Consider the following 21,293-nt stretch of genomic DNA (forward strand, 5'->3'; position numbering starts at 1 on the left):
TGTTTGACCGGCTGCGCTTTTCCAGCAACACACTCTCGGCCCTGATCTCCAGCATCTGCAGTCCTCACTTTCTCCTGGTTCTTCAGGCTAAAGGGTTGAACTTTTTGTTAGTCAAGTGTGTGGTGAAGATGAGAGTGGTCAGACCTTCACCATTCACCATTCGATATCCCTCTGGGAAATCTGCTCCCAGCAGCTTTTCTGCTCAGCCCGGCCCAGAGGAGACTGGCGTAGAGGCAGTGATCAGCCCTGGGCTCCTCTGACAATACACTGATCATGTCCTGTGAGATTGACGACACCAGCAGCAACACAGGAAGCCTCTGTCAGCTGAAAGGAATGGAGAAGATAAACAAAATCAACTGAAAACAAAAAGGAAGTGCCTTTGAATCCAGCAGCGTTTTAGCAAGAGCTCCTGAGACAGCTGTGGTCATGCTCAAGCCGTCTGCACGGGATGGGCTGGAGCTGCCAACAGCCTTTACTTGGCAAACTGGAACAGACTGACACAGGGAAATGAATCAAAAGTCAGGGAAGCTCAGGGAGAATCTGACGGAAGCTACGAGGAGATAAACTGGAAAAGAAGACTGCAATATCAGGCTCCCGGAGTAATCAGTCCCTAGATGGACATTTAACTTACATTAAAATTATAGAGGTTTACAGCACAGAAACAGGCCCTTCGGCCCAACTTGTCTGTGCTGCCAAGTTTCCACAATTAAACTTGTCCCATTTGCCTGAGTTTGGTCCATATCCCTCTATACATATCCCATCAGTGTACCTGTCTAAATGTGTCTTAAATGACAAAATTGTACTCGCCTCCCTCACTACCTCTGGCAGCCTGTTCCAGACACTCACCACCCTCTGAAAAACATTGTCCCTGTGGACCCTTTTGGATCTATCCCTCCCCTCAAACCTGTGCCCCCTACCTCTAAGATCCCCTACCCCTGGAGAAAAGTTGTTGGCCACCTACATTATCTGTGCCCCTCATGATTTTAGAAGGTGAGCCCTCAGCCTCCTACAGTCCAGGGAGAAAAGTCCCAGCCTACCCAGAGAGAAAATGCTGGAAACTCTCAGCAGGTCATCGAATGCTGCCAGACCTGCTGAGATTTTCCAGCATTTTCTCTTTTGGTACTGCATCCGCAGTAATTTGCTTTTACCCAGCCTACCCAGCTTCTCCTTATAACTCAAACCTTCCAGTTAGGTAATATCCCAGTAAATCATTTCTGTACTCTTGCTAGTTTAATAATATCCTCTCTATAGCAGGGTGACCAGAACAGCACATAGTAATCCAAACATAGCCTCACCAATACTTGGCTGGGAAGCTGCAAGAAGGCATAAATCATTATCTTTATTAAAAATGAACATCTTTTCTCTGTGAAAATCATTAGGATAGGCTGAAAATCATAACTAAAATTATAAATTATCATTTATCAAGAACAGCCATGCTTTAGGGAATTCTTTAAAGTAGAAGCATAATCTGCAAATTTAAATCTATAAGTCAAAGGCAGAAGACTTTCCCAAAGAATTACTTTGGAGTGGATTAAAATTTTTGTTGTACAATTGAAAGTATTTAAAAGGAAAACCGGAATGATGTGGAACATCCAACTTGTTGAGGTGGGTAAGAAACCGTCAAGTGGAATGGCACCAACATGTTCATTCAGTTCTTTATATCAAAATCTTAAGTAAATAAATCAAATTTCATCATTTTATTTTCAGGTGTATTTTGTTACAAAATGCAGTGAAAAGTATTGTATAGTGTCACCACTCTCTGGCACCATTTTAAAATACTATATTCTATGTTTTGGTTTATTTTATTAAGACAGAAAAATGAAGAAGTGACTAGAGGGTCCAACTTTACAGTCCTTCTTAGAACGTAGAACATTCCAGCGCAGTACAGATCCTTTGGCCCTCGGTGTTGTGCTGAGCTGTGGAACCAATCTGAAGCCCATCTATCCTACACTTCTCCATTCTCATCCATATGTTTATCCAATGACGATTTAACTGCCCTTAAAGTTGGTGAGTTGTAGGCAGTGTGTTCCACGCCCTTACTATGCCCTACATTATCTATGCCCCTCATGATTTTATAAACCTCTATGAGGTCACCCCTCAGTCTCCTATGCTCCAGGGAAAATGCCCTCTTCTTGCTAGGTGCTCCATCCTGTACCTGGTGGCCAGGCACAAGTCCCCTTCACCATACTGTCACTGCTGGGATAGAAGTTGCCCACTCTTCAGCACCATCTCAGCGCCACTGATGTCCTTGCCACCAGGAGTCCACACCAATGCAGGTGCCGCTGGTGGTGCCCGGGGCTACTGCACTTGCCCAAACTCACCTCTGCCACTGCCCTTGAATCTGCGCTGGACACAGACACCTCGGGGAACCCGGACTTTCCCCAACACAAAAGGTTTACATTTTTGCTATAAATTCTGTGTCTTACAAATGCGTCCTCCACGATCACCTGATGAAGGAGCATCGCTCCGAAAGCTAGTGTGCTTCCAATTAAACCTGTGGGACTATAACCTGGTGTTGTGTGATTGTTAACTTTGTACACCCCAGTCCAACACCGGCATCTCCAAATCATAAGGAGAAAGAAATTGAGAAACGTGAGCAGGAAAGAAAAGAGAGGGAAATCGAAGTGGACAAGCCGCAGGCTCAGAGACCTTACTCCACTTTCTAGAAAAAGAAATATGAGGCATTGGGACAGAAGTAGGCCATTCAGCCCATTGAGAGTCTGCCCCACCATTCAATCCGATCATGGCTGATCTGATAACCCATAACTCCACTTTCCTGCCTTTTCCCAATAATCATTCCTGTCTAAAAGCCTGTCGTTCTCAGCTCTGAATACACTTAATGATCCAACGATGAGCGTTTTAACATGTTTCAAATGATTGAAAATAATTGTTAATATTTTATTACAAGAATACTTTTACAATTCAGTTATAGAAAAAAAAACTTTGGAAAATGATTTGCCTTTTAAGTTGTTAAAGTAGAATTGAAGACATACACTTTAAGCCTTTATTGAAGTAATGTGTCTTTGAGAATTTATCAGCTTGTAATAACGTTTAACTTTTATTTAAACCAAGAATTAAAATAAAAAAAAACTTAAAGCCAGAAATTCTCTGACAAATTTTATGAAATAATTGAACTGAAGCTGCAGAGCTGAAGATATTGCAGAATTGAAATAAATTTATAAGAAAATTTCAGAATTTCAAGTAAGCAATTTAAAATAAACAAAAATTGAGCAAGTTATTACACCTCCAGGCAGTTGGCTAACGATTACGGAGTAAAGTTTCAACGTTTAAAGGAAACTCTGCTAAGTACGCAACTAGGAAAGGTTTAGAGGGATATGGGCCAGAAGCAGGCGGGTGGGACTAGTTTAGTTTGGGATTAGGTTCAGCATGGACTGGTTGGACTGAAGGGTCTGGTTCAGTGCTCTATGATTCTGTAAGGCTATAGATATCTGCAAATGTGGAATTAAAGTGGCCAGTCTGGAGAAAATAATTCAGAAGATACCGAATTGTTCCAGGTTAATGCTGCAAACCACAAGCAGGACAAGTTAATGCACTGCTTTATGCTGTGGGACATGTATTCCCAGGTCATGTATTCACAGAGAAAAGGTTAAAGAGGACATTGATAACCTTGATGTTTTAAATGTATTTGGCATTTATTATACATGAAAACCAAATCATTATGAAAAGAACCAGATTTGCTAAAAGAGCACAGTTGTCAGGAGAATTTTGTAAATTTGGAGCCGGAACTAATTAGAGACAGAATTGTGGTTGGGATCTTTGATTCATCTATTTCAGTTCTTACACAAGCGAAGGATGAGCTCATGTTGTGATAGCCCACCCAGACTGTTGGAAGCTGAGGTTCAGAAGCATCTGGGGAACAAAGGACAAATTTTCTCCAGAAGATCGTCAGAACATATCGGCTTCACAAGCATTCCAAATAGTCACATGAGAAACCAACGCTAAGAGGGTTTGGACCTTTTGATGCTTGGAGTCACTGTCTGAGATGTAGAGTTAACCAAAACTACACAACAAAAGCAACGTCCAGTTCTATCACAAGGATATCATGTTCAAAAACCATACAAAAACCCAGAAATGATTCTCAAGCCAATGCTGGTTACATCCACGATGAACTCAATACTTTATCGAAGCTGCCCTCTTGACTACCATGAAATGTGTCAGCCAGAAGATGACTTCACAGCTCTCATCAAAAGCTGAAACACCAACCAATCGATGTCACTGACACTGGTGTTCAACGCAGCCTTAGGTTTCCAAACGAAGACTTCACTGGATTGGAGGAACTCTGCACTGATCCTCCACCCCGCAGGAGAATTTTCGGCTCCTGGGTAAACCACAACTAAAAGACAGTGTGGCATGCTGGGATACACTCATCCGCCCATCAGACATGGGAAAAAATTCAAAAATGCTCTGGAGATGATTGATCGCTGAAAGTCAACACTTTTTTTTTCATAGAATCCTTATTGTGTGGAAGCAGGCCATTCGACTCGTCGGGTCCACACTGACCTCCCAAAGAGCATTGCACCCAGACCCAACCCCCTACCCTATCCCTGTAACCCTGCATATCCCATGGCTAACCCATCTAGCCTGCACATCCTTGGACACTATGGGGCAATTTAACACGGCCAACCCATCTAACTTGCTCATCTTTGGACGATGGGATTGAACCAGAGCAAACCCACGCAGACACGGGGTAAACTCCACACAGACTGTCACCTGAGGCTGGAATCAAACCCGGGTCCCTGGTGCAGTGAGACAGCAGTGCTAACCACTGAGCCACCGTGCTGCCCCAAATTTCCTCCATACATGCACCAAAATTTGCACTTACCCAGCCCATTGGGCAGAAATTCACAGCTTCAGCAAAAGTTGAAGCCCTGGCTAAAACCACAGTGATAGGCTCTGGGGAATGTGATGGCGAACTCCCCTGCACACTGATTAGTTCGATAAACTACCACTCTGTGAGCCAGTTTGTACAGAATCACCACAGAATGAAAGGAAAGATAACCAGCCCATCCAACCCCCCCCCCCCACCCCCCTCCCCCCCCCCACCGTTTGTCCCGATATTGATGTTCAAACCCTCTTCACCAAACTAAAACTCACCCCTTCACCAAAGTCAGTGTGAATTTATCACGACAGAGATAGTGGTGGATGGGGGAGATAGTGAAGGGATAGTGGCACATGATATATATTTGTTTAAGCAATTTAAGGGTAAGTGCTTGGGGAAGATGTTTTCTAAGGTGGTTGCCCTGATAGAGTTAAGCTGTTGTACAGATCCACTCACTGAGATGTATATGGCATTGTCTGAAGGGCTCTAGACTAGAGGCATGACCACCATCTCTCCTTGTATAAAGGTGTTTACTTTCCCAGTTCTGTCATGACTAACGGTGACCTCTCCCTCTCTGTTTCTGCCCCCCAGATTACTACACATTGAAGAGGAGGTTTGCACCGTCTGGTTCTGAATCCAAACCATAGGGCCAACAGGAGACCTGAAAAACTGTCACTTTGATTTCTCTTCATGTTCCCTGGAAACCACTGGCACTCTGTAACAAACCGAGTGTGCCTTGGAGAATTATGACGCTTGGTTCAGTAACCAGCAGTTCAAAGGCACTTATATTAATGAGCAGAGCCCTCCCTGAATGACAATGGACCCATCAGCCTTTAATGCTCACATACAGGCTGCAGGTTGGGCTGTGACTCTCTGAACAAGGACATACACCATCAGTCCCTTGGAGCCAGATTTTCTGAAGAGCTATTGGGTGTTGTTCGGGGATAAATTGTTTGAAAGTCCTGCTGAATCTGTAACTCTGACAGGCTCACGTCAGTGCTCACCTGCTTCAGGTGAAGGAGCTGTTGGAGCTGTTATTCTGACAGTCACCCACTGGGTACAGGCAGCAGCACCTCACTGAGACATCACGATTTAATAGCACATCAATGGAATGGACAGTCCGAGAGAGAGTGTGTGATGGACTGGGACTGGGACTGGGACAGGGAGGGAGAGTGTGTGTGAGGGACTGGGACAGAGAGAGGGAATGTGAGGGACTGGGAGAGAGAGAGTGTGTGTGAGGGAATGGGACAGAGAGAGGGAATGTGAGGGACTGGGAGAGAGAGAGTGTGAGGGAATGGGACAGAGAGAGGGAATGTGAGGGACTGGGAGAGAGAGTGTGTGAGGGAATGGGACAGGGATGGAGAGTGTGTGTGAGGGACTGGGACAGAGAGAGGGAATGTGAGGGACTGGGAGAGAGAATATGTGAGGGAATGGGACAGAGAGAGGGAATGTGAGGGACTGGGAGAGAGAGAGTGTGTGGGGGAATGGGACAGAGAGAGACAGTATGTGTGAGAGAATGTGACAGAGAGAGAGGGAGTGCAATGAACTGGGACAGAGAGAGAGAGAGGGGGGGACTGGGAGAGAGAGAGTGTGTGAGGGACTGGGACAGAAAGAGAGATTGTGAGGGACTGGGACAGAGAGAGAGAGAGAGAGAGAGAGAGTATGTGAGGGACTGGGACACAGAGAGAGTGTGAGGAACTGGGACAGAGAGAGTATGAGAGATTGGGACAGAGAGAGAGTATGAGAGATTGGGACAGAGAGAAAGAGAGAGAGGGAATGGGACAGAGAGTGCGAGGGACTGGGGGAGAGAGAGAGAGAGAGAGAGAGAGAGACAGTGCGAGGGTCTGGGACAGAGAGTGTGTGTGAGGGATTGGGGCAGAGAGAGTGAGTGTGTGAGGGACTAGGAGAGAGAGAGATTGCGTGAAGGAATGGGAGAGAGGGGGAGAGAGTCCACAAGGGAATGTGAGAGAGTGTGTGAGGGAACAAAATGGTGAGAGAGAGAGAGAGTGCAAAGGAATGAGAGGGAAAGAAGGGGAGTGTGTGAGAGAGGAAGAGGGTTGTGCCACTTTGGAACTGTCTCCCTCAGAGGGTGGTGGAGGTGAGATTATTTAATTTATTTAAGGCAGAGGGAGGTAGATTCTTATTGGGAAATCCAGGGTTATTGCAGGTGAGTCAAAGCTCTTTGAGAGTAGATGGGAAGGTGGAATTTGAAACGTAAACAGCTCAGTGGTGGAGCAGGCCTGAGGCCAGAGTGGGCCTGGTTTTGCCCCTAATTTGTCTGATGCCAGCAGTGTGAGGGAGATTGTAAAGGATGAGTTACTGTGGAACTCGAGGAGAAACGAACCTCAGTTTTGCTCAGCTGTACATCAGGGAATATTCCATATTTGTATTATATCCACACAACGTATTTATTAGAAGCATATTTCAAACCTGATGACATTTTTAAAAAAATTTACAATTATGCACTTGGAATGAATGACTCTTGGTTGTGATGGTAATGCTGCTTTCGACCTTTAATACCTGTAGCATGTCGCGTTGCAGAATTTGGTTGGGTATTGACCACGTGACACCTGTAAATGTTATTCTTTATACATTATAAAGGTTGACTTTGTATTGATTAACTTTACTTTGGGTTTGTGCCCACTGTCCTTTATAGAATGGATACAGTACAGGATGGGACTATCCTGACCCTTTTGAAGGGCACTCCAGTGAATCTCAGTGGCCTGCTGTTTCCCCTTGACCTTTCCCCGTTAAGCGTTATTGTTGAACCGGTTCCCACCATCCTTTCAGAGAGATGACTTGAGATCTTAATGTCCCATAAGCATAAAAAAAACTAATTTCCCCATGTTGTAAGGTAATGGGACAGGAGTTACTCTGCCTCTCCAGCCTGCGATTTATTTTTAAAAACCGGCTTATTTCTGACTTGAATAGACTTGATGACTGAGCATCTATAAAAACCCTGGGGGGAGAGAAATCAAAAATTCATAATCCTTTGAAGATATTTCCCCTTGTCTCAGCCTCACAGGTCTGCCTCCTTCGTTCTGGGACTGTAAGCCTATGTTCAAGCCTCTCCCCTAACAGAGTCCTGTACCCAGTATTAACCCTGTCAAACCTCATCCTTCTAAACTCTCTGTAAGACAGGCAGCATCCGGGGAGCAGGAAAATCAACGTTTCGTGTAAAAGCCCTTTCATCATGATTCCTGACGATGGGCTTTTGCCCGAAATGTCGATTTTCCTGCTCTTCGGATGCTGCCTGACCTGCTGTACTTTTCCAGCACCACTCTGATCTAAATTCTGATCTCCAGGCATCTGCAGTACCCACTTCTGCCTCTCTGTAAGGTAGGCCTACCTTTCCTCAACATCTTCCCATCCCAAAGTCAGTCTGGTGAACTTTCATGGCCTTTTTTGACTCAAAGTGAATATCCTCAGGCGATTTTCCACTCTCTAACTCATTAATTTTGCCACTGGGCTGTTTGTCACCTTTATTGGGAATGTGGCAGCAGGAGAGGTCGACACTCTTATGGCTGCCAGGTCTTTTTAATGTTCGCGTATGCCTGGGTATGTGTTTCCAGTTTGCCTGCAGTGGTTGGGAGCTAGGACTGGCCCCAGCAGAGCAGGAAGAAGGTCACTAACCTTCTGCGCTCCACAAGAGTATGTGCCACCATCTTCTCTCTGCTTCCTCACACTCACAGCACCACCATTCGGTCAGACTCTGCCACTGCACACAGAGGCGACAATGCTCAGTATTGCATCCTGTCCACTCACCAGCTCTCACCCACCTCATTCTCTCAGGTCACTCACCTTTCCCACTGTCTGTGCTTCCAACTCACTCACTGGGGCCACCTCAGCTCCTCCTCTTGCATCACCATTGACTGCTGCTCCATCCACTTCTATCAGACTCAGCTCGTCCCTTTGTCCTATGGCAGGAGATGTCTCCACAGCAGTCTGGCTGACCTAGCTGTAATTGTCAGACTGACTGGGGCCCAGTCCCTTGCACTGGAAGGATACAGATGCCTAGACTCTGGTCGGCCCAAGTGGCCAGGCCTCAGGGACTGGAGTTGAACATGACCCTTGACCTATTGTGATGTTACCACCCCCCCTCCCCCTCAACTGACTGTAATTCTCCTGGAGCCCTGCCCTCCTTTGATGTTCACACAGGGTAATATACTTGAAGCACCCACCCTGTTTGTTGTGTACAGTTAACATAGTCTACAGAGTGATATTGACACAGAACAGTGCCACACGTCCATCTGTTTTGGACTCACTCTCATAGAATCCCTACAATGTGGAATCAGGCCATTTAGCCCAACAAGTGCACACTGACCCTCTGAAGAGCAATCCACCCAGACCCACTCCCCTACCCTATTATCCTATATTTACCCCTGACTAATGCACCTAACCTACACATCCCTAAACACTACGGGCAATTTTGCAAGGCCAGTTCACGTAACCCGCACATCTGAGGACCGTGGGAGGAAACCCCACGCAGACACGGGGAGAATGTGCAAACTCTACACAGACAGTCACCCGAGACTGGAATTGAACCCAGGTCCTTGGCGCTGAGAGACAGCAGTGCTAACCACTGAGCCACCATGCTGTCTCTACCCTGAAACACAATGGAGCCTGGAATGGAGCAATACATGGCTCTCAGCACTCCCTCAGATTGGACGGCCACAGTATCTCTGCCTTGCAGTTTTCCACTTTGCCCCCTCAGCCAGAGCTGAAAGGCCAACAGCACAGAGTAAGCTGACCATGGTCAGGAAGGAGAGATCCCACCCAGAGTGAGATGCGGCCGGAGTGGACCGAGGGAAATTGGAGGCAGTGTCGGAATTCAGTGCACAGGGGAAGAGACACTGTTTGCTTGGGGTTTTTTGGCTCATAGTTTGTAAGTTTTTAATAAACAGAATAAATTGAGGCCCAAGATCAGGGGCTCAGTGCAAAATCATAGAAACCCTACAATGTGGAATGGGCTATTCAGCCCATCAAGGCCACACCAACCCTCTGAATGTCTTCCCACCCCATCCCTGAAACCCCACTTTTCTCATAGCAAATGCGGCTAACCTACACATCCCTGAACACTGTGGGCAATTTCCCATGGCCAATCCACCCTAACCTACACATCTTTGGGACTGTGGGAGGAAACTGGAGCACCTGGAGGAAACCCACGCAGACACAGGGAGAATGTGCAAACTCCACACAGCTTGAGGCAGGGAATCAAACCTGGGTCCCTGGTGCTGTAAGGCAGCAGTGCTAACCACTGAGCCACCATGCACCTCCCCACCATGGTGTCAGCATAGGTAAACCATAGGTTCATTGGCTGGTGATAATTTGACTATCTATTATAGGTTACTTTCAGATTGAAGGTAAATTGGAGAAATATTTATAGGTTACAAACTAAAAGACCAGGTCAAAATTCTAAAAATTCAAATTAAGAGCCAACTAATTAAAATAGAGATTGTGGACCAGGTGACATGTTATACCTGCATGATGTAGGATGTGGTGGATCCCATCACCATGACCACATCTATAGCAAGGTTTGGTCTGTGGTACTGAAATCCTTCCTGTAATGCTGGACATTTTATTTCTCTAACAAATCTTGTTGGAAAGGAAGCTGTGCTGAAGTATTTTTGTGTCTAAATTGGTGCTGTAATTGGTGACACATCCACTGTTCACTTTGCTCATTGAGTTTATGTGACAATTAAGGCTGTTCTATTCTCTTCATTTCAGCTAATTTTATTTAGACCCTGTCCCTGATCCTCCTTTGGGACTTCTGACAAACTATTGTCCTTTTCTGCTGGGAATACTGAAACAAAGTAATCGATTAGCATATCTGCCATTTCCCTGTCATCGTCATTACCAATTTCTCAGCCTTTAGTAGGCCCAAGTGCTCTAAACCAGCACTTTCACTTAACATAACTCTAACATCTCTTCGTATTGTCGTACCTTCTGGCAGGTCTGTGTTTAGTCCCTATTCTAGCTGGTGAGAGCGGGCACTGTCCTGTCTCAGTGAGAAGGGGCACCTGAAGTGAAGGGCTTCATCCTTCATTGGTATCTGGAGGAGGGTAGACAGCGAGAATGTGTTGGGAACGAGGGGTAGAGGGTTGGGCTTGTTAATTGTATTTTCACAGTGAGGGGGTGGGGGGGGGGGGAGTCATGGGAGAGAACAGTGGATGCCAGTTTTGTCAGGTTGGGGTGGTTTTGGCATCCCCACAGGAACAGGAACGGTCTTCACCTGCCAATCCCTCCCCTCATGGTGGGTGTGGATTAGTCACCCTGCCATCTGTCTTGGCTTTTTCTGCCCTACACTGGGCTATTGTCTCCTGGAAGGGGAGACAGGGAGGGACTGAGTGAGGGACAAGTGAGCAGTACAGCTGGTAGTGCTGGTGTAGATGGGCAAAGAGATGGGCATGTGTCCTGAGTGAGTAAGTGGACAGTAACGAGGACAGTAAGGGTTAGTATTGTTGAGGGGATTGGGTGAGTGGGTGGGAGTGAGTGAGGTAAGATGAAAGAGGAGTTTAGGCCTGGACCAGATCAGCCATGGTCTTTGAAATGGTACGGTGGCTCAGTGGTTAGCACTGCTGCCTCACTACAACAGGGACCCAGGTTCGAATCCAACCATTGGTGACTGTCTGTGTGGAGCTTTCACATTCTCCCCGTGTCTGCGTGGGTTTCCTCTGGGTGCTCTAGTTTCCTTCCACAGTCCAAAGATGTGCAGGTCAGGTGAGCTGGCCAAGCTAAATTGCCCGTATTGTCAAGGGATGTGCAGGTTTGGTGGATTCACCGCTGGAAATTCAGGGATCGGGTAGGAGGGTGGGTCTGGGTGAGATTCTCTTTGGAGGGTTGGCGTGGACTTGATGGGCTGAACGGCCTGCTTCCACACTGTAGGGATTCTAAGACTTGAATACCCCTGTTTCCTGGGTTCCCTGTGGCAGAGCACGAGGGTGAGTGTGTGGAAACAGAGAGAGCGGGTGAGGTAACAGAGGAGGGAATGAGATACTTACCCTGGCAAATTAACAGCTCACTGATTTCCAGTAAAATTCAGCCACATCACCAAATAGAAAATGAACAATCCCATTGTTGCCTTTAAGCACTTTGTCAACTTGCCCACACCCTTCAAAGAGACGTGTATCTTTAGCTGGAAGACTTGACTCTGCACCATTTTAAATTGTACCATTTCAAGGTGAAAGCTCACCACCACCTTCTCAAAGACAACTCGGAATGGGCAGATAAGGCTGGCCCAGACAGCGACACCGGCTTCTTACAAATGAATAAATAAAAGGAAAATTATTCAACTTCAATCCTCCTATCTAAAATTCATAAATCTCTGTGTAAAAGATGATTTGCTCGAAAAAAGTAATTTCAGGTTTGAAATGTTATCTCTCACTCTATCCACACTTGCCACCAGACCTGAGATTCTCCAGCAATTTCTGTTTTAGTTTCAGATATTTATCATCTGCAGTATTTTCCTTTAGTTTATTCGTTTCCCATGTGTCTGCCTATGTCACATGTTTATATTTGTCCCCCTGAACTCTTTCCTACTCCCCCCTTCATTGTTTGTTTGAGTTTCATATGATCTGTAAACGTTGAAATTATGTCATGTCAACTCAAGTGGAGGCTATTCAAACATATCCAGATGGACTCTTTGAAACACAGATGGATACTGAGAAGATGTGAGTGCAATGATATTGCGACTGGAACCGTAATCCAGAACCACAGCCTCATACCGGGTTTATGGGGTTCAAATGCCAAGATGTTACCTGAAAGGAGTGATCAACCCTCTCCCACTGTGACCGACAAAAGACAGGAAGTCAATTCCACTTTAATTAAACAAACCCTTTTTTATGTTTTGGATACCTCATGAAGAAGCATCGCTCTGAAAGCTAGTGTGCTTCCAAAAAAAACCTGGACTATAACCTGGTGTTGTGTGATTTTTAACATTTTTATGTAACTCTCTAGGTACCAAAACTCAATATCAAACATACACTCATTGGAACATTTACTTTGTCATCTAACTTAATTTCAACTTTAACTCATTTTATCTAACTTCACTTTATCTCACTTTAACATAATCTACATTTGACCCTAAGTCTATAAATTTAGCTTGAAAGAAATACCACTGTGCAGTAGCCAATGTTTGCTCTTAGTATAGATCTTGCCTCATGGTGTTCTGTCTTCTCTGAAGATAACTTCGGGGTATGTGCTTCTCAAATGTTGGTCACAAAGTTCTCACTCCTGTAAAATCCTTTGTGCTGGTAACTTTCACCCCATAGTGTACTCACTATCCAGAAACTTCTCTAGTACTCAGCCAATGAATTGATTGAAACCTGGTCACATTGTTCAATGCCAGCCAATGGGGTTTACTGGTAAACAACTCCCAAATGTTTGCACAAAACAGCCACATTCCATACGTCCAAGCTAACACGGCGCCAGTGTATTTCGCAGACCAACATGAAACTGCTCTCATTTGGTCAGCATGGGAAATTGCTGGTGACAGCCTACAGGACAAGTCCCAACATGCCCGGGCTGCAGTTTTAACTTGAAGTCAGAGATTACACTAGCTTGAGCAAAATTCCCAGCATGCTCGATTGTAGCTCTTAAGCTCGCCATTTCTCCCGCTGGTCACCTAGCCACACTGGGGAACTGTAACTTCAAGAAACGTGAAGCTACTGACATGGTAACCACCATCCATTGTTGTACAAAACCCATCTTCCCCTTCTCTAGGACCGACATGGGACTCCAGGCCCCCGGCAATGTGGCTGGCTCTCAACTACCCCCTAAAATGGCCTAGCAAGGTAGAATTAGGATAGGCAAAAAAAATCCTGGACTGGGGCATTTAAGAGACTTTCAGATAAGCACATGAATGTGCAAGGAATGGAGGGATACGGAACAAGGGCAGGCCGAAGGGATTTGTTTAGTTCAGCGTCATGTTCGGGACAACATTGTGGGCTGAAGGGCACATTCCTGTACTCCACAGTTCTATATCCCAGCCAGTGATGCTCCCATGAATGAGTGAAGTAAAGTTCGACTTCCCTGTGACCCTAAAATTAAACACCATACTCTGCTTCTACTCTGTCGTCAACGTTTTAACTGCGGCCGTCACTGACAGTTCAACTTTGCAACAAGTTTATCAAAGGCCTTTTGAAAGTTTATAACACCCACTGTCAACAGGATGGCACTTCCCAACCCTTCCTGGTATTTAGTCAAAAGAAATCTCAAGTTAGTCAACTTTTCACCAACTCAGTCTCTAACTCATAGTTTCTAAGTGGCAGTTAATTTGTCCCAGTTAGACTGACTGCCTTCTGATTTTTGGGTGTATTCCTCTGGTGGTTTCCGATAAGAGTGGAATATTTGTAGTTCTTCTATTCCTGGCACCTCTTCTGTTTCTAAAGGAGGACTGGAAGCGAGGGAACAAAATCAGAAATTGCTGGAGAAACTCAGCAGGTCTGGCAGCATCTGTGAGAAGAAAGCACACTTAACGGCTCGAGTCTGGTCATTCTTTATCGGAGCTGTTAATTGTGAGGAAGAATTGGTATTTGTGATGAAGTGGGAGAAGGAGGGGGTGGGGGGGGAGTGAGAATTCCAAGAACTCCTCTAATTTCCTTCAGGTCAAAGCTGTGTCCCTGGGGAGCTGCATGGGCCCCAGTTCTGTTTATCTCTTTGTGGGAGTGTGGAACATTCCTTGTTCCAGCTTTACTCAGGCCCCCCACCCACAACTCTTTGTGTGGTACATACATCAATGACATCATCATTGCTGCTTCGCCTGGAATTGAAACAGAAGCGAAATTGATAAACTGATTTCCATCCCACTCTCACCATGGCAGAGTCCTCCTTTCCCTTGCTCGCCATCTCTGCTTCCATTTCTGGGGATAGGCTGGCCACTGATCTCCACTCCAAACCCACCGATTCCCACAGTTACCTTGACTATAAATCCTCACATCCCTTTTCCCATAAGGACTCCATCCCACTCTCCCAGTTCCTCTGTCTCTGTTGCACCCTGTTCTGCCAATGCCACCTTCTGGCAGTGGGTCCTCTGAAATGGTCACTTGCTTCCTCAGCCTTGGCTGACTGGACCCTCAGCTGTGCCTGACCTATCTCCCACCCTCTGCCCTCACCTCTTCCAACCTGCCCCCCCCCCCCCCACCCCACCCCAAGCTTTTCAGTTCTTCCTCTTTACCAATTCTTTTCTTATTTACTGACACCACTCCCTCCTCACTTACTGCTGCTTTGGCAGCACCACCTTCCCCATCGATACAAAACACTCATTTTCCACCTCCCCCATAACCCCAGCCTCCATAGGGGAAACACCATTGCACTCCCTCGTAGACAGGCAGGAGGCTGGAAGAACACAGCAAGTCAGGCAGCATCGGGAGGTGGAGAGATCAACATTTCAGGTATAACCTTCCTTCAGGACTGGGGGTGGGTGTGGGGGGAGTTGCAGATAAAGGGGGGTGGGCGCCGGGGGTAGGGTGGTGAGGTTGGGTGAAGACAGGTAGGAGACATGATCTGGTTGGTCAATGGGAGGAATGAATCTGGTTGGTGGCTGGGAGCAGTGGAAGGGAGGGGGAGGGGAGGGGGTGGGAAGGGAGTTGGGGGATGGAGGTTATTTGAAATTGGAGAACTCAATATTGAGCCTTCCATTGGCAGTTGTAAGGGGTTTCTGGATTAGTGGTGCTGGAAGAGCACAGCAGTTCAGGCAGCATCCAAGTGGCTTCGAAATCGATGTTTCGGAAGGGCTTTTGCCCGAAATGTCGATTTCGAAGCTCCTTGGATGCTGCCTGAACTGCTGTGCTCTTCCAGCACCACTAATCCAGAATCTGGTTTCCAGAATCTGCAGTCATTGTTTTTACCTGGTTGTAAGGTGTTGTCAGGATGGACATAGACAGAGTCTTTCCTTCCTGGGAGAATCTAGGTCATCGTGTAAAAGGAAGGGGTAGACCCTTTCAAAACAGACGTTCTCTTGCAGCGGTCATGGATCTTTGATACTCCACTCGCTCCCCCCTTTGAAGGAGAGATTCTGTCAAATATCTGTTAAGGTGATCCTTGTGAGGGGAAGGGGCTGAGAGGTTATCCAGGATTGGGTGGGAGGAGGGGAATGTGGATTTGAGATTACTGCCAGATCAGCTGGAATCTTATTGAGGAGTTCAAGGGCTGAATAGCCTACTCTCAGAGGGATCGGGGGAGGGGGGGGGGCATCCAGAGGGCTCGGAGGAGACAAAATTGAAAGGGGGGAGGGGGAATCAATGGCCATGGGGGAGGGGTTGGTGAGGGCTGCAGGGAAGGGGATAGTGAGGGATAGGTGGAGGGGATAATGAGGTTGTCAATCAATGGGGGAAAACAAGAAAGAAGATAAATCTCTAGTAACTTGTGGCAACTGACTGAACTCTGTCCAGCAGGGCAGGTCTGCAGTTGGAGTTTAAAACTGAAAAGAGTGCTGCACTGACAGAGACGCTGTGTTTTGCTTCTGAACATGTAGCCAGCTGATATCACAGATCCCAGAATGTGATTTGAAGAAGGACAGGCTTTCTGCTGCTGTTGTGGCCAACACTGAACCGAATTCACCAGACACCGCAGTGCTGACTGTGGCCTCTTGCTGTTTCTGACAGTTCAGCGGTGACTGTAAAGTCCTTTGTGGGGCCTGGTGAAGTGGTGAAAGGTGCTATATCAATGCAAGTCTTTCTGTGCTGCCAGTGAATGGAGGGTTTAATGGAATATGCTGCCACCTACTGTCCAGACTGGATAATAATCACAGGACGGCTCCTCTCGGACAAAAACCCCTCCAGAAATTGCTGGAGGAACTCAGCAGATCTGGCAGCATCTGTAGAGAGAAAGCAGAGTTCATGTTTTGAGTCCAGTGATTCTTCATCAGAACTGGTTTTGTTTCAAATCTCTAGCATGCATCACTCTTTGTTTAATACTCTGGACAATTTCTCTAATTACTTCCCATCGATAACACAATACAGTATCGTATCAATGGCTTTGACATGATGATCGGAGTTCACGCAGGACAAAGTGTTGGTCTTTTCTAAGATATCATTACAGTGTAATTACTGAGTAACCAATTATTGGAATGAAGAAACTTTCAGTCACCCACAATATGGACAGAATGAGTTTTGGTGAAAAAACTTCTAATAAGATAATGCCTGGACCATCAATGTCACACAAGTCTGACTGTACAGAGTGGGCCACTGTCTCTCTGCTATTGCAGACAATGTGAAGCAGTCAACGACATTTCTGATCACGGATCTTACAACATTCTCAGTTCTGATAAAAAGGATCAAAAACGCAACGTAATTACTGATCAATTTCAAGGGCATTGATTTATGCAGATTCCTTCTTTAGCTCCTCATTAGAGGCTTGGGATCGACTCTACCAGATGCGATGGCCAGGAAATACCATAACTCTAAGGATATAGGAACAAAGTAGAGAAAGCCATTCAGCCCATTGAGTCTGCTCTCCCAATCAGTGAGATAACAAGAAATGTTTATTCCACATCAGTAAATATATAGAGTCATAGAGATACACAGCACGGAAACAGACCCTTCGGTCCAACCCGTCCATGCAGCCCAGATATCCCAACCCAATCTAGTCCCACCTGCCAGCACCCGGCCCATATCCCTCCAAACCCTTCCTATTCATATACCCATCCAAATGCCTCTTAAATGTTGCAATTGTACCAGCCTCCACCACATCCACTGGCAGCTCATTCCATACACGTACCGCCCTCTGTGTGAAAAAGTTGCCCCTTAGGTCTCTTTTATATCTTTCCCCTCTCACCCTTAACCTATGCCCTCTAGTTCTGGACTCCCCTACCCCAGGGAAAAGACTTTGCCTATTTATCCTATCCATGCCCCTCATAATTTTGTAAACGTCTATAAGGTCACCCCTCAGCCTCTGACGCTCCAGGGAAAACAGCGCCAGGTTGTTCAGCCTCTCCCTGTAGCTCAGATCCTCCAACCCTGGCAATATCCTTGTAAATCTTTTATGAACCCTTTCAAGTTTCACAACATCTTTTCGATGGGAAGGAGACCAGAATTGCACGCAACATTCTAACAGTGGCCTAACCAATGTCCTGTACAGCCGCAACATGACCTCCCAACTCCTGGACTCAATACTCTGACCAATAAAGGAAAGCATACCAAACGCCTTCTTCACTATCCTATCTACCTGGAGGTTCATAGCTCCACTTTCAAGGAGCTATGAACCTGCACTCCAAGGTCTCTTTGTTCAGCAACACTCCCTAGGACCTTACCATTAAGTGTATAAGTCCTGCTAAAATTTGCTTTCCCAAAATGCAGCACCTCCCATTTATCTGAACTAAACTCCATCTGCCACTTCTCAGCCCATTGGCCCATCTGGTCAAGATCCTGTTGTAATCTGAGGTAACCTACTTCGCTGTCCACTACACCTCCAATTTTGGTGTCATCTGCAAACTTACTAACTCTATCTCTTATGCTCGCATTCAAATCATTTATGTAAATGACAAAAAGTAGAGGACCCAGCACCAATCCTTGTGGCACTCCACTGGTTACAGGCCTCCAGTCTGAAAAACAACCCTCCACCACCACCCTCTGTCTTCTACCTTTGAGCCAGTTCTGTATCCAAATGGCTAGTTCTCCCTGTATTCTATGAGATCTAACCTTGCTAATCAGTCTCCCATGGGGAACCTTGTCGAACGCCTTACTGAAGTCCACATAGATCACATCTACTGCTCTGCCCTCATCAATCTTCTTTGTTACTTCTTCAAAAAACTCAATCAAGTTAGTGAGACATGATTTCCCACACACAAAGCCATGTTCACTATCCCTAATCAGTCCTTGCCTTTCCAAATACATGTACATCCTGTCCCTCAGGATTCCCTCCAACAACTTGCCCACCACCGAGGTCAGGCTCACTGGTCTATAGTTCCCTGGCTTGTCTTTACCACCCTTCTTAAACAGTGACACCACGTTTGCCAACCTCCAGTCTTCTGGCACCTCACCTGTGACTATCGATGATACAAATATCTCAGCAAGAGGCCCAGCAATCACTTCTCTAGCTTCCCACAGAGTTCTCGGGTACACCTGATCAGGTCCTGGGGATTTAACCACTTTTATGCATTTCAAGACATCCAGCACTTCCTCCTCTGTAATATGGACATTTTGCAAGATGTCACCATCTATTTCCCTACAGTCTATATCTTCCATATCCTTTCCCACAGTAAATACTGATGCAAAATACTCGTTTAGTATCTCCTCCATTTTCTGTGGCTCCACACAAAGGCCGCCTTGCTGATATTTGAGGGGCCCTATTCTCTCCCTAGTGACCCTTTTGTCCTAAATGTATTTGTAAAATCCCTTTGGATTCTCCTTAATTCTATTTGCCAAAGTTATCTCATGTCCCCTTTTTACCCTCCTGATTTCCCTCTTAAGTATACTCCTACTGCCTTTATACTCTAAGGATTCACTCGCTCTATCCTGTCTATACCTGACATATGCTTCCTTCTTTTTCTTAACCAAACCCTCAATTTCTTTAATCATCCAGCATTCCCTATACCTACCAGCCTTCCCTTTCACCCTGACAGGAATATACTTTCTCTGGATTCTCGTTATCTCATTTCTGAAGGCTTCCCATTTTCCAGCCGTCCCTTTACCTGTGAACATCTGCCTCCAATCAGCTTTCGAAAGTTGTCGCCTAAAACCATCAAAATTGGCCTTTCTCCAATTTAGACCTTCAACTTTTAGATCTGGTCTATCCTTTTCCATCACTATTTTAAATCAAATAGAATTATGGTCACTGGCCCCAAAGTGCTCCCCCACTGACACCTCAGTCAGCTGCCCTGCCTTATTTCCCAAGAGTAGGTCAGGTTTTGTGCCTTCTCTAGTAGGTACATCCACATACTGAATCAGAAAATTGTCTTGTACACACTTAACAAATTCCTCTCCATCTAAACCTTTAACACTATGGTAGTCCCAGTCGATATTTGGAAAGTTAAAATCCCCTACCATAACTACCCTATTATTCTTACAGATAGCTGAGATCTCTTTACAAGTTTGTTTCTGAATTTCCCTCTGACTATTGGGGGGGGGGTCTATAATACAATCCCAATAAGGTGATCATCCCTTTCTTATTTCTCAGTTCCACCCAAATAACTTCCCTGGATGTATTTCCGGGAATATTCGCCCTCAGCACAGCTGTAATGCTATCCCTTATCAAAAACTCCACTCCCCCTTCTCTCTTGCCCTCCCTTTCTATCCTTCCGTTAGCATTTGTATCCTGGAACATTAAGCTGCCAGTCCTGCCCATCCCTGAGGCACGTTTCTGTAATTGCTATGATATCCCAGTCCCATGTTCCTAACCATGCCCTGAATTCATCTGCCTTCCCTGTTAGGCCCCTTGCATTGAAATAAATGCAGTTTAGTTTATTAGTCCTACCTTGTCCCTGCCTGCCCTGACTGTTGACTCAGCTGTACCCATCTCAGATCGATCTCTTTCATCACTATCTCCCTTGGCCCCACCTCCCCCCCCGCCCCCCCGCCCCCCCTCCCCGCGCCCCCCCCTCCGCCCCCCCTCCTCCAGATATTACTGCCCTTGAGGACCTCCTTTTTAAATTTCTGTCTAACTCTCTGTAATCTCCCTTCAGAGTCTCAACCTTTTCCCTTCCAATGTCGTTGGTTCCAATGTGGACAATGACCTCCTGCTGGCCCCTCTCCCCCGTGAGAACATTCTGCACCCTCTCTGAATCTTCCTTGATCTTGGCACCAGGGAAACAACACACCATTCTGCTTTTTCTCTGCTGGCCACAGAAACGTCTGTCTGTACCTCTGACTACAGAATCCCCGAACACAATTGATCTCTTGGAAGCCGATGTACCCTCGTTGTATTAGAGCCAGTCTCAATACCAGAAACTTGGCTGTTCGTGCTACATTCCCCTGAGAATCCATCACCCCCTATATTTTCCAAAACATCATATCTGTTTGAAATGGGTACATCCACAAAAGACTCCTGCACTAGCTGCCTACCTCTCTTACCCTTCCTGGAGTTAACCCATCTATGTGACTGTATCTGAGACTATCCCCCCTTCCTATAACTACCGTCCATCACATACTGTTGCTGTTGCAAATTCCTCATCGCTTCTAACTGTCTCTCCAACTGATCCACTCGATCTGATAGGAGTTGCAACCAATAGCATTTATAGCAGATATAATCTGCAGTAAACTCTCCTTAAACTCCCACATCTGACAAGAAGCGCATATCATTCTACTGAAGGCCATTTTTGCTCCTTTACAGACCCAGAAAATAACACCGTCTTATTCCTCGACAACGCACTGTCCCAGGTTAAAACTATTCACTTCTCTGATTCTGTGTTGCGACTGTGACTTTGCCTAAACCGTTCCTCCAAGATTAGTTGTGAATTTCACTGCTTGTTGATTTTCCCAGACGCACTCCAGTGTCCAGCGAATTCAAACAGCAAAGG

The 21,293-nt window shown here is 46.0% G+C and overlaps 1 protein-coding gene across 1 annotated transcript in view; it reads left to right on the forward strand.

Annotated features, from left to right (window-relative positions):
• The window catches only part of LOC140467236 (cyclin-dependent kinase inhibitor 1-like), a 20,011-nt gene extending 13,831 nt beyond the window's left edge, over positions 1–6,180 (forward strand). Inside the window, exon 3 of the mRNA XM_072563468.1 lies at positions 5,432–6,180. Coding sequence (XP_072419569.1) covers positions 5,432–5,487 — 56 coding nt within the window. The 3' untranslated portion in view covers positions 5,488–6,180. The remainder of the gene's footprint in view (positions 1–5,431) is intronic.
• The last annotated feature ends 15,113 nt before the right edge of the window (positions 6,181–21,293 follow it).

Source organism: Chiloscyllium punctatum, chromosome 45 (assembly GCF_047496795.1).
Source record: "Chiloscyllium punctatum isolate Juve2018m chromosome 45, sChiPun1.3, whole genome shotgun sequence".
Taxonomy (NCBI): Eukaryota; Metazoa; Chordata; class Chondrichthyes; order Orectolobiformes; family Hemiscylliidae; genus Chiloscyllium; species Chiloscyllium punctatum.